This window comes from Rana temporaria, chromosome 2 (genome assembly GCF_905171775.1).
Source record: "Rana temporaria chromosome 2, aRanTem1.1, whole genome shotgun sequence".
Taxonomy (NCBI): domain Eukaryota; kingdom Metazoa; phylum Chordata; class Amphibia; order Anura; family Ranidae; genus Rana; species Rana temporaria.
In genome coordinates this window covers 438,574,273-438,587,287 of record NC_053490.1, presented here as the reverse complement: position 1 = coordinate 438,587,287, position 13,015 = coordinate 438,574,273, and the positions used below count along the sequence as shown (strand labels likewise).

At 41.3% G+C, this 13,015-nt stretch overlaps 1 protein-coding gene across 2 annotated transcripts in view; it reads left to right on the top strand.

The window, feature by feature from the left end:
• Positions 1-13,015, top strand: part of LOC120927600 (apoptosis-inducing factor 3-like) — a 150,771-nt gene that overhangs the window by 36,719 nt on the left and 101,037 nt on the right. For both annotated transcript variants that reach the window (XM_040338380.1, XM_040338381.1), the window contains exon 4: positions 3,830-3,939. In XM_040338380.1, coding sequence (XP_040194314.1) covers positions 3,830-3,939 — 110 coding nt within the window. The remainder of the gene's footprint in view (positions 1-3,829; positions 3,940-13,015) is intronic.

The window sequence follows — 13,015 nt, the reverse complement described above, 5'->3', positions numbered from 1 at the left end:
ATATCCTCCGTTAAAAACACCAAACAGAGGGAAACTCCAGAACAGTGAGCAGGGCCACTATGATGATTATTTCAGGTCTTTGTGGTATCTTTGGTGCGTCTGCTTTTGCTTGTGTGCCAGGTGGGGGATAAAGGACTTGCCGGGGTGGATCGTTTGGATGAACCTGGTGGAAAATTTGTCGTGTCCATTGCTGAGTCCAGCGAGATCAGTTTCAAGGCTAGCAAAATTTTTTCTCCTTCAGATAGCGTGGTGAAGGCGTGGGTTTTGCCCTTGAAGGCGAATTTTAAGGCAAACGGGAATCCCCACCAATATTTGATGTCCTTTTGGGACAAAATCAGCAATAAAGGTTTCAGCGATCTGCGTCTTTGTATGGTAGCTGCAGAAATGTCAGCGAAAATTTGAATATCCTGACCCATGAAGGATATGCGGGGTTGCTGACGGGAAGCCCTCATGACCTCTTCCTTCACTGAGAAGTAATGGGGTTTTACTATGATATCCCTGGGAGATCCGTCCTTTCTCAGAGGGCCCAGGGACCTATGGGCCCTGTCCAGCTCCAGCTTGTGGGGTGCAATGGTGGGGATCATGCTGTTGATGAGGTCCTGGATAGCTTTAGGGATATCTGTAACGGACTCAGGGAGACCCCTCACCCTGAAATTGTCCCTTCTGGAGCGATTCTCGAGGTCGTCAATTCTATTAAGGGCCACGTCCAGTTGCTCCTGAAGTGATTGTATTTGGTCGGTGTTCTGGTTAGTTCTAGATATAGTGATGTCCAATTTATTTTCTATAATCTCCATCCTGGAGCCCAAATTCTGGAAGTCAGCATGTATTTCCCTAGTAATATTAACTGCTGTTTGGGCCAGGCCTCGTTCAAGTAGTTCAGAGAACTTCAAGAAAAGTTCCCCTGTATTCTGTGGTATTTCCATCTCTGAATGTCCTGTGGGGGTCCTGGAGACTGGCAATACATAAGTTACCTCATGTGCAGCACCAGCATAGGGGGATAGTGAGGGGTCTGACTGGGTCTCTGAGGTGTCTGGCGGGCGAGACATGGGGCCTGGGGAGCCTTGGGTGGACATAGGTGTAAAGTTCAGGGTGGCTGGGGAGATTACTTGCCTCAATTCAGCGCTTCCCCCTGCGTGAGGTGTTTGTGGCTGAGGCGCGGCCGCCATCTTGGATTCGGCCTGTGTATTCAGCGCTGAATAGCGCGGTTCCAGGCCCTTCCGGACCACGCTGCTGTACATGGGGGTCTCCACCGAGTGTCCCCCTATCGAATCCTCCCTTCAGAAGGTCCCGCACCGCCGTGAATCCGGTGCTAGGGCTGACGTGGGGCCGTGGCAGAGCGGAGCTCCTGGCTTAAGCAGCCATCTTGGACGCCTCCGCGCATGCGCCTCCTGCCATAATTTCTAACTCTGTCGCTATTACCTGGAAGATTTGCTTGCTCTTGCTCATCTTTGCATGTTTTAGTACTGTGACGGTATTAGAATGATATCCCCGTCAAAGTCTTCCCTTCTTCCCATAAAGATAATCACCCAATATTCCACAAGGGGGAATATTCCTGGAGTCGCCCCAATAAGCCACACATGCCAAGCTTACTGCTGGAACAACACACTTTAATGGTTTTCTTCTCAGCTTTTTATACAGTCCAAGACATTCAAGCAACAATGAAATCTCCACCCCCCTAATCACACACTAAGGCTAATTACTAAAACATTCTAGACAGGTCGGCACCGACCGACAATTATCATGTCTAATCATTGCACATTCCTTAAACAGCATAACAACAAACCACCTTCACACACTTGAGTTTCCTAGGCAGACGTTTCGTCTGCATCCAGTTTGACACCTATTAACACCTCTGAGCATCACTAGGTTGTAGACAGCGTTATCACACAATTAAAGGCCTTTCAAAAGCTAGCCTTATTTAACATATGAACAGTCTTTACAGAGAGAGATGAGTCACACATGAAAACACCTGTTACCTCTAACCCACAGCATTAAAATAGCAGGGAGAGAATTAGACTGAAGCATATATAGGCAATTGCATCACAAGTACCAACTGCTGCTTTATGCATTTATATAAAATAAGTAAAAAATCCAACAGGGAGAGTGGGACCCCTCATAATGGTCACAGCAACGTACAGACTCAAGAGTTTGTCAAGAAAATCCTCAACTTTATAAGAGCTTTTCATGTGATATTATTATTTTTTTTTACTCGCCAAACATCTACCAAAATAGCAGCTTTTGGGTGATGAAAAAAAAAAGAGTCACAGTCCAATGTTGACTCCTCTTGCTGTATTTATTAAATGATCAACAAGTAAGCTGCATGCACACTAACTTCTTTTACTCATTTCACTGCTCTCAACTTTCTCACATGGTGGACTGATTCCTTAAAATAGATACACTGGGTACAGAAAGAAATAAAACCAAAAGTACACCAGTTCTATAAAGTGCTTTGACTTACAACTAAACATTTATAACACCAGAAAGATCTGAGGGTCTAGCAAAGCACACAGTGCTTCTCATCTGTGCACAAGATTGGGCTATATGAGAATGAGGATGTGAAGGGATATACTTTGATGTAATTGCTCCCTTTTGTATGAAGATGTGTTCAGATGTTTTTATCAGTCACAAGTAGGAAATTTGAATTGGCAAAGTAGTAGTAGATGTGGAAAGTGTGGAACAGATAACATATTATATTTGTGGACTTGCTTGATTTAATGGATATAATAAAATAGCTTAGGTGTGTTTTTAAAGATAGCCCCATTCTTTAATAAGGAAACACAAATAGAAGTTGAGTAACTTATTAAGACTTATCAGTTATATAATATAAAGGGTGAAGTGGGTCAAGTATTTCTTCACTCACGTTTTCAAATGTAATCTGTTCCTGCTATGTGCATAATGTTTATGAACTCCTTGACCGAGGCAAGCCCAATTACGTATTGTTTTTTTTTTTTTTTCTTCTTGTACTATTTCTTGATATAATATTTTCTCACTTTAATGTTTTTAACGCAAAACTGTGGGCTGATAGTGCTGATGTATGTTGTTGATTCTGGTGAAATGTACATTTGAATAAGTCCACTTTAAGGCCCTTCTATGGTTACAATGACTGTTGCAATGTTAAAGTACACCTGTCAATAGTCCTAAACCACAAAACTAACCTTACACCTAAAAGGTGGGGTTCTCTAGGTGCCATTCGGTACACAAAGGTGTGATCTTGGTGTTTTGTACTGTGAGAGACCGACGGCTTGTTGAGAAGAATCCAAGTCTGCATTGTCGACACAATGTGGGCGCTCATGTTTTCTACTTTAAAAAGTTATATATTGCAAAAAAAAACAGGATTGAAACTATCGTGAAAATATTTTTTGTACTTTTTCAGTTTTATGCTAGTTTCAAAGCCACTTGGTCTGTTAAAAGTAACCTCTTTATGTGACCTCATCTTTAGTGGAGGTCTGTCATTTTTGGAGTTATTGTTTGGTTACAGAGGCTATATTTAACTTGTGAGTTGGCATTCAGGCTTTTTTTTTTTTTAATAGTTCTTAATTTTTGCAAGGTTATCCCACAGCCTATGACTAGTGATCATTTTCCTTTTAAAAAAGCCATGACTGGTTTGACTTCACTGGAGCACAGGCTAGTAGAGAGCCTTTAGGCAATGTTCTCTGGGGAATGCATTCAAATTGGCCTCTGCCAAAGAAAAAAAGAACTTCTGTATTTGTCATACAAAAATTGAAATTACCCAGCAATTACCGTACTTGCAGAGAGGCTTATAGGCAATAGTCATGTGATAATTAAAAGTTGGGAAGCTGGTAATTTTAAATTTTATCAATATTTACAGGATTCCTGGCAGGGGACAGATTGCGGTGTCCTTGGCATGGTGCATGCTTTAATGTGAAAACAGGGGACATAGAAGAATACCCAGGATTGGACAGTCTGCCCTGTTATAAGGTAATACCAGTCACATGCACGCAAACAACTTGGCCAAAGTTACTAGTCCTGGCCACAATACAATATTAAACAAAAATACGTTTTGCTTTGATGGATCTCTTAAGCATCTGCCCACAGTGTTTTTCCCAAATGCCACAATCACTTAACTGTTACATTTTGGGTGTTACATTTTTTTTGGCATCACAGGTGAAAATCCACTATGTGGTTATTTTTAAGCCGGCCACAGCCCCCAGTTGCTTGTCCTAGACAATGTGCAGCATTTCTGATGTCACTGTTTTCTGAAAGAATGTGAACTGTGGGCAGGCTGAGACTGCATTAAGCTGCAGATTTCTGAATTCTAATGCACACGGTCGTTTTTTGTGATGAAATAAAACGACGCTTTAAATCATTAAATAAAACGACGTTTTTGAAACTTCATTTTCAAAAACTGCCTACACACCATTGTTTTTTCAAAATGCTCTAGCAAAGCACGGTTACGTTCAGCACTCTTTTCCATTGAAGCTCGCTTCATAACTTGCTTCTGAGCATGCGCGGGTTTAAAAACTTAGTTTTAAACGTTGTTTTGCCCACACACTATCATTTTAAATGACACAAAAAACGACGTTTTAAAAAACGACACAACAAATTTAAGCATGTTCGAATTTTTTTTTTTCAGTTTTTCAGAAGACATAAAACAACGTTTTCCCCACACACGGTAATTTTAAATGACGTTTTTAAAAAAAAGGCTTTTTTTCATCACAAAAAGTGATGGTGTGTACGCGGCATAAGTTTTGTGTATATCTTTATGCATCCAACAGTTAAATATTGCCTGTATTTTCTCTTTAAAGTGTCACAAAAGGCATTTTTTTTTCTTTTGGATATAGTGGAGGGGAGTCAAATCTCTTGTCAGATTTTATTGCAGTCTGTGCCCCCATTAGGGAGATTTACCATCCCTGTTTTGTCATGTTTACTGTTCTCATTGAAAGTGAAAGTAAAAACTCCCAAACCTTGGATTGACATCGGAACCGGAATAGAGGAGAAATCTTCCAATGGGGGACACTAGTTATGGTGACACCCTGGGATTTCCTCACTTCGGAGAGATTCCCTCACTTCGGAGAGATTCCCTTTCACTTCCTGTTTTGACTTTTAAAAAAGTTTTGCCTTTAGTGACACTTTCGTTTTAGTGCATTATTGTAGTACTGTTTCACATAAAAACATGCCTTATTTAAAAAATGTATTGTCTATTCAATTTTGTGATATTTAGCATTTAATTTAGTATTTACAATATGCAGGGTGAATCTGAAAGGGAGGGACTTTTAAATTTCATTAGGTTTCCGCTCAAGCTCCTGTAAGTCCATCCGATGTTTCCTGTAATGGGTGCTGGCTGGGCAGGAGTCCATCTAACTCCCCACATACTATGAATATGCTTAAAGAAAGGTCCGAAACACTGCACACCTAGCAAAGCCATTATTAAACAGGTGAAATATAATTCTTGGCGCCAAAAAAACAAAACCATTGCAAATACATGGGGGAAAAAAGTGCTAAAAATGTAAATTCCACCAGCTGCAGTAAGAACTTGCTAGATAGCAAATACACGAAGTGGCAGTAAAGTGCCTGTGCAAACTATAATACAAAAGGTCTTCTGAAAAAACCTGTGAAAAAATAGTAATAAATCAGGGTATGAATACCTGTAATAGATGTGCCAAAATGCAAGTAAATAAAGTGCATGTGCAATTTATAAACCAGTGTAAAATGTGTATGAACCCTAAATATAAATCACACAAACCATTTAAACCTCCGTCAACTACACAATAAATAAATATATGGTAAGTTGACATATAAATGTGCTGAGTGCCCCCAAACCAAAACTGGGGAAGAAAAAACTCAGTGAAAAATGAAAATAAAAACAAATAATAAAAAATAAAAGATAAAGAATAAATAAAAATAAAAATAAAAGTAAAATTAATACATAAAAAATATATAAAATACCAAACAATATAAGTGATTGTGAAATATTGCACAAAAGTGTGAACCAGTGAATAATCACAGGAAAGAGTCCAAAATCAGAAATAATAAACGTCCATAAATTTCTTAATCTGTACTGCTTGTGTGGTAAGTTGAGGAGAAGTAGGAATTACACCTTCACCAGTCCTATCACCCAAAAGTGCATAAAGGATGGCCCCTTACCGCATGGAGTAGATCTTTTTAACTAAAAAAAGATCGAATAAGCTTTGCTGTCACCCAGGACAGATGGTGGATGGTCTGAGATTCCTAAGGGTCAGCTTAGTGGAACATCATAAAAATAAAGCAGAGAGATGCCGCCATAGTATATTACCATTTATTAAAATAATTTAAAAACAAAGCAAGTGACGAATGGAGGCTTACTTTAAAAGTGCCCACATCCCGGCACTGAGGCTTTGGGCTTGATCAGAAAAATAGCGATCCTGAGGACCTTTTCCGTGGAGAGGGATGTCCGCGCTGGAGAGTTCTACGGCGTGCGTTCCACCTTGCAGAAGCCGAGAACCAGCTGGACAGGAAGCAACCAAAAGATGGCCACCGAACTACACGTACTGGGAGGGCAGCTTGCCCGCACACTTCCGTCTTCACGGCTTCTTGCCAGCAGTAGAAATGGCGCCCGTGAGGTCACACCGGTGTTCTGTCAAAAAATCGCCTATTTTGACAGAACATACACATTTTACACTGGTTTATAAATTGCACATGCACTTTATTTACTTGCATTTTGGCACATCTATTACAGGTATTCATACCCTGATTTATTACTATTTTTTCACAGGTTTTTTCAGAAGACCTTTTGTATTATAGTTTGCACAGGCACTTTACTGCCACTTCGTATATATATTTCTTATTAGTATCAGCGCCCCCTATTTATAAATTTCTTTCCATATGTCCATTGTTATTTGAATTTATTCTTATTTGAATTGTTTGGGGAGCAGCTATTTTGTTTACATATATTTTATTTTTTGGCGCGAGATTTTTTATTCCAGATAGCAAATACAGATAATATATGAATCACCACGCTAGGTTATAAATGTGATCCTGAATATAACGTAAAAGTAATTTTACAGTTCCTACTTGTTTTGTGTTTTATAAGTGCTCATGCTCAATAATAGACAATCCATGCTCCATAGACTTGTGCTCAGACTGGGTGCCCCCACATGGATGTACACTCACCCCCTAGATGTTGAACAGTATCTCTAGTATGGTCGCTTAGGCATGTGGGGAGACCCCTGGGTAAATCTGTTGCTGGCAACTCTTGCACTGGATAGACCTCACATGGATGTATAAAAATAACAGAGGGAGAACCTCATTGCATAAAACCGTTAATAAATTTATTGGGTAAAAACAAATCACAAATTACACTCGCATGTAATCTCACATGTAATGGTGCCTAATATCCTGGCATCCGGTGTGTACTGCAGGGTTTTTTTTTTTTCTTTTAGGGGAAATCCACCCGCAATGCACATTTCTATTAGCCAAACATCTTCTTGCATGCACATTTCTATTGGCCAAACGGCTGGTTGGTATTCTCTGATGGGTATGTTCCAGAACATACGTAACATTCAGGATCACATTTGCTATTGCATAGCGCAGTGATTTTATATAGTAAACAGGTGAAAGCAGCCTCAGCCTGCTTCATCCAAAGCCACGGCCCCATTGGCTGTTTACTAAACGCTTTGCTAGGTGTGCAGTGTTTGGGACCTTTCTTTTTGATGCCCTTACAAAGTTCTCAGAAGTTGCGGGGTCTGCATCCCTTTTAGAAGTTATTATTAACCCTTATGAGTATCATCAAAAATGTAATTTTTGTTGCAGGGATGCCTAAAATCTGGCTTGTATCTTGGTTTTGAAAAAAAAAAAGCCAATCGCACAAGCAGGAAATTACATTTCTGGGGAAGTTCTGTACACCATCTGTGTACAGAAAGCCTCCAGGTTACCATACTTCATTGAATTTTTACAGAAAATTACAGAGGCTGCAAATTGAAAAGGAAAGGTCATTTTTACTAACATTCAATTACAATATAGCTTTTGTCGCAATTTTACACTGATCAACTATAATTTTATGACCACTGAGGTGAATAAGTGAATAACAGATTATCTTGTTGCAATGTCACCTGACAGTTTGTGGGATATACTAGGCAGCAAGTGAACACGTTGGTCCTAAAAATGATGCATTGAAAGCAGAAAAAAATGGGCTTCACGGTTTGTTGTGTATGGGGCAGTGTGACCACAGACCAGTCAGGATGCCAATGCTGACCCATGTGCACAGCCAAAAGCTCCTACAATGGGCACCAGTGCATCAGAACTAGACCATGGAGCAATGGAAGGAGGTGGACTGTTCTAAAGAATCACATTTTCTTTTACATCCATGTGGATGGCCAGATGCATGTGTGTATCTTACCTGGGGAAGACAAGTCATCAGGATGCATTATGCAAAGAAAGCAAGCCAGCGGAGGCAGTGTGGTGTTTTGCTGGGAAACCTTGGGTCCTTCCATTCATGTAGAAGTTGCATTACACGACATGTACCACCTACCTAAACATTGTTGCTGGCCAAGTACACCCCTTCATGGAAACTATAATTCCTGATGGCAATGGCCTCTTTCAGCAGGATACAGCACATTGCAAAATAGGTTCAAGAATGGTTTGAAGAACACAACAATATGTTCAAGGTGTTGACTTGACCTCCAAATTCTCCAGATCTCATTCTGTGGGATGTGCTGGAAAAACAACTCCGATCCATAAAGGCCCCACCTTGCAACTTTCAGGACTGATTGTAAAGGTGTCATTTTTTAATTTTTTTGTATGTTAATGCATTTGCAGCATTAAGGTAAGAAACCTTTTAATAGCTACTCCCTCCTGCCCCCCTTAAGCACTTACCTGAGCCCAATATCGATCAAGCGATGTGCCCCTCTGCTGCAGATCTTCTCTGCTCTCCTTCTTTTCACAGGAAACTCTTCAGCGGGAGAAGAGCTGTGTTACCCTATAGATGCACACAGCCTGGCTTGGGAACGAGAGGAGGAAGAATCTTTATATTAATGAGTTGGCTCTTATATGCGTTATTTTCAGAAAAAGACATGACATTGTTGATGCAAGTACAAAATATTATTGAGTTTACCCTTCAGTGCCTTGTATTTGGCAAATTTAAAGGGATTGTAAAGACAAAAATATTTTCCTCTTAAATTAAAGTCTGAGGCCTCGTACTCACGACCAAACATGTCTGCTGAAACTGGTCCGCGGACCAGTTTCAGCGGACATGTTCGTTCGTGTGTAGGCAGTAACGTACAGAATTCCAGCAAACAATCGTCGGCCAGACCGTTTTCCAACGAACAACTGTTTCCTGGTCTTGCTTTAAAACAGTCTGCTGGAATCGTGTCCGTCAGACATGTTCGGTCGTCTGTACACAAAAGCAGCGTACAAAAACCCCGCGCATGCTCAGTCCAAATGAGGAGACGGGAGCGCTCGTTCAGGTAAAACTCGCGTTTCTTTGGGATATGGCACATTCGTCATTAGAAACCTTTTATTCTAGCAAGAGAACAATGTCTTAAAAAGGCGCACTAAACCACATTTTAAAGCCTCGTTTTATTAATTCTTCTCTTGCTAGAATAACCCCGTTCTCTTGCTGATGCAATTTCAATAGAGTTGTCCCATACTGAAATGTCACATTTCTTGCTTGTGATGTAATCCTTTAATAATGTTTTCTATGCCAGACGTGTGTTTTGGTTGGTGGTCCTCCATAATTTAGAGTAGTCATTTTTGTAAAGGAATGTTCATTTTGTTTTAATTTTTTTTTTTGTTTCTAGTTATGTCACCATTTAAACTATTTTTTTTTTACATGTTTTTTGAAAATTTTTTTTTTTTTTTGGTGTTTCATTAGAGAATATTAAACCATGTTGGCACACCAAATGTCCCCCCCCCCCCCAAGGAGTGTGTCCTTTGTAAATTACCCATTGTATATTTATTAAAGGTTTGCTGCCTAATAATCCCCACAGTATATCAAACAATAGACATGTTTTCAAATGAAAGCAAAAGGCCTTTTATTCAGGCAAATGTCATCACAAAAAAATAAAAAGAACGGCAGCACTAGAATAGATAGCAAACTATATGCAAACTTGCATTTCCAACATGGTGAAGGATAAACTTCCAAGCCTCAGTAGCCAAACACAAAAATATGAAGCAGCAGCACACAAACAAAGGAACCCAAACTGTGGTAGTACAAACACGATGTCCTTTATGTGGAAGGAAATGGAAGGCAGAAAATCAACGTTTCCTCCTCTTTCCAGCCTTCCCTCCAGGCAGCCTTCCAGCGGATCGAACACGGGGTCTTGCAGGTGGGGTTGATGTGGCAGCAGGAGGATGGTGTTCCGCAAGCCGGGCCGGGTCACATAGCCCAGTGTCTGGGGTCAGCAGGCCCCTCTGCATCCACCAAAGGACCTGGTTCATCAGGGCCTTTGCCAGTCTTCTCTGGTCCTCCTCCCCTTCATTTAAATCATGGGCCAATGAGGCACTGAAGGCCTCTGTGGGGTTGAGGGGGGCCCTCATGATGGCGCTTGCCTCCTGGATCATGCGGAGGCTTGCCTCCTCCACAGGCCTCAACTGCCTCCTTCGGCCTGATGGCCTCACCTGGGGGGGAGAAGACTGGCTGGTGGTGGTTCTCCTGGCCGGGTGGACCTGCTGCAGGCCACTGGGCCCAGCCTCCTCCTGGCTGCCACTGACCCCGGCCTCCTCCTGGCTGCCACTGACCCCGGCCTCCTCCTGGCTGCCACTGACCCCGGCCTCCTCCTGGCTGCCACTGACCCCGGCCTCCTCCTGGCTGACAGACACCTGAGGATCTGCCACCTCCTGGCTGATCTCTTCTTCCTGTGTGGAAAAAAAAAGAATTTTTTTACAATTTCGCTAAATAAAACCACACTCATTTTCATGTTTTTCGTTCAGTATTTTCTGTTCATTATTACTTGAATACACTCTACTTCTGACCCCTGCAGTTGTCATCCCTGACACCTATTTGTCTGTACACCTTTTTGTTTGCTTTTTTCCAGCTTGGTTTTATTTTTACAATATCTAATCATTAATCCACCAAGAATTATTTACGCCATAAATATAGAGGAAACTACTATACCTCCTCATCGAAGGGTGGCAGATCTGCATCTCTGTCAGCCAGGCCCTCTTCCTCCGACTCTGCAGGGCTGTGGTCATCTGGGGAAGGTCCGCTGGAAGGTAGCATGGAGGAAAGGTTGGAAGAAAGACTGGACATCGTTTTCCTGCCTTCCATTTCGTCCCGCAAAAAAGCCATCTGTTTATAATACCACAGTTTGGGTTCCTTTGCTTGTCTTGCTGCTGCTCCCGATTTTTTGATTTTATTAGCTTTGTATGCTCTCCTGTATGTGCTTCTGAGGTTGGCAAGTTTATCCTTCACCATGTTGGCAGTGCATCCTGGCACCCATGTTTGCATATAGTTTGCTAGCTCTTCTAGTGCTGCCGCTCGTACATCTTTATTACAATATAATGCGTGTTTTGAATTCCACAGGATGGGCGTGTCCTGATATTTTTGTAGTAAGGCCTCTATAGCTTCCTTGGTTTGTAGTTGGTCCATTTTACTTTTTGAAATATGATATTTTTTTTTGAGTCTAGATTCAAAAAACATAAACCAAAGAAAAATAAATATTCAAAAGGATCAGCGTTGACCTTGATATAATATGTGTCTTTAAATTTATTACCTATATCTAATTACAAACACAGTCTCTCTTGTTTAAACAATGATTGTCAGCTCGGCCGCATTGGTTGTACCAAACATTGATTTGCTAGATGCAGAGCCATTGTTAACATTGCAGTAAATATTTTTAATATTGAAAAATAAACAATGCTTACAAATGACAGTATTCATCTAGGCACTCTTTCCTGTGTAAATCTCATGCCCCTGACAATGGATGACATAAAAGACACTTCCTAATGACCTCTGTACAACCAACACTTGAACAATACTTTGCCTGATCTGAATACACCATTCAAAAACTTGTCAATGAGGTACAGCATTGTTCACATCTCTATTTTGTGAGGTGTCCAAAAGCATTTGGATACCAAAATAACATTGTGGTACCCCATAGACAGAATAGCTTAAAAAGGGTGCAACCAACAGCCCAAACCCCCATCCCATGTGTCTACATTTTCAAGGCCTCTGCTGATCACATTTTTAATTTCCTTACCTTCCTGTCTCTCGCTCCTCGTTTCTCACGCTCGCCTAATTACCGCGTAAGATGCGTAATCACGGCGTAAACCTTTTAAACACTCCGCGTATTTATGAAACCCCGCCCTCGTCACCTTTGCGAGGCCCCTAATCAATGAGTTTAGGAAATATGGCGTTAACTGTGTATGTTCTGGATGCGCTCGAAGATTCTCCGCGTAACGGACGTAAACACGTTGTTTGCATTCTCTACACTCCGCGTATGTATTAAACGCCGCCCTCTTCTCCGCCCATGGCGTAAGAATTCATCTTTTCCACGCCCATAATCTCTGTGGGAAAGGAAAGATGGCGATGTCACACGAGCGGGCACGATGCTCTCATGCCACAAGTGAAGGGACAGAGGCAGGGACGTCCCGATCAAGGAAAAGAAGATATAAAGCCACTAATATGCGGTTCCAGGAAATGGTGGAGTTAGTTTACATCATGCGAAAGAAGGACTATGATGGGGAATTAGGGCCATACAAGACCCCTAACCGCCGAAAGGCACATATTATGGACAAGGTGGCGAGGAGAATGCAGAGGATGTTTGGGATCACCAGGTCCAAGGAACAGCTGAGGAAACGATGGTCAGACTTAAAATTGAGGGAGCCACATCAGATGAAGAAAATACTTAAAATTCTGCGTAAAAGTAAGTAAATATATATTGGGGTTGGGGGGGGGGGGGGGTGGTGATTGTCTGCAATAATGTGTTGCCATGTATATTTCACCATCTGCCTCCTTGGCCAGCTTGTAATTTTAAAGACATGTTGTTATTTATTTTTTAGAACATAAATAACTACATATTTACAAACAGTGTTCTTAGTAAACAACGTAACATCACATAGTTTATCAGAAAGGCTCGGT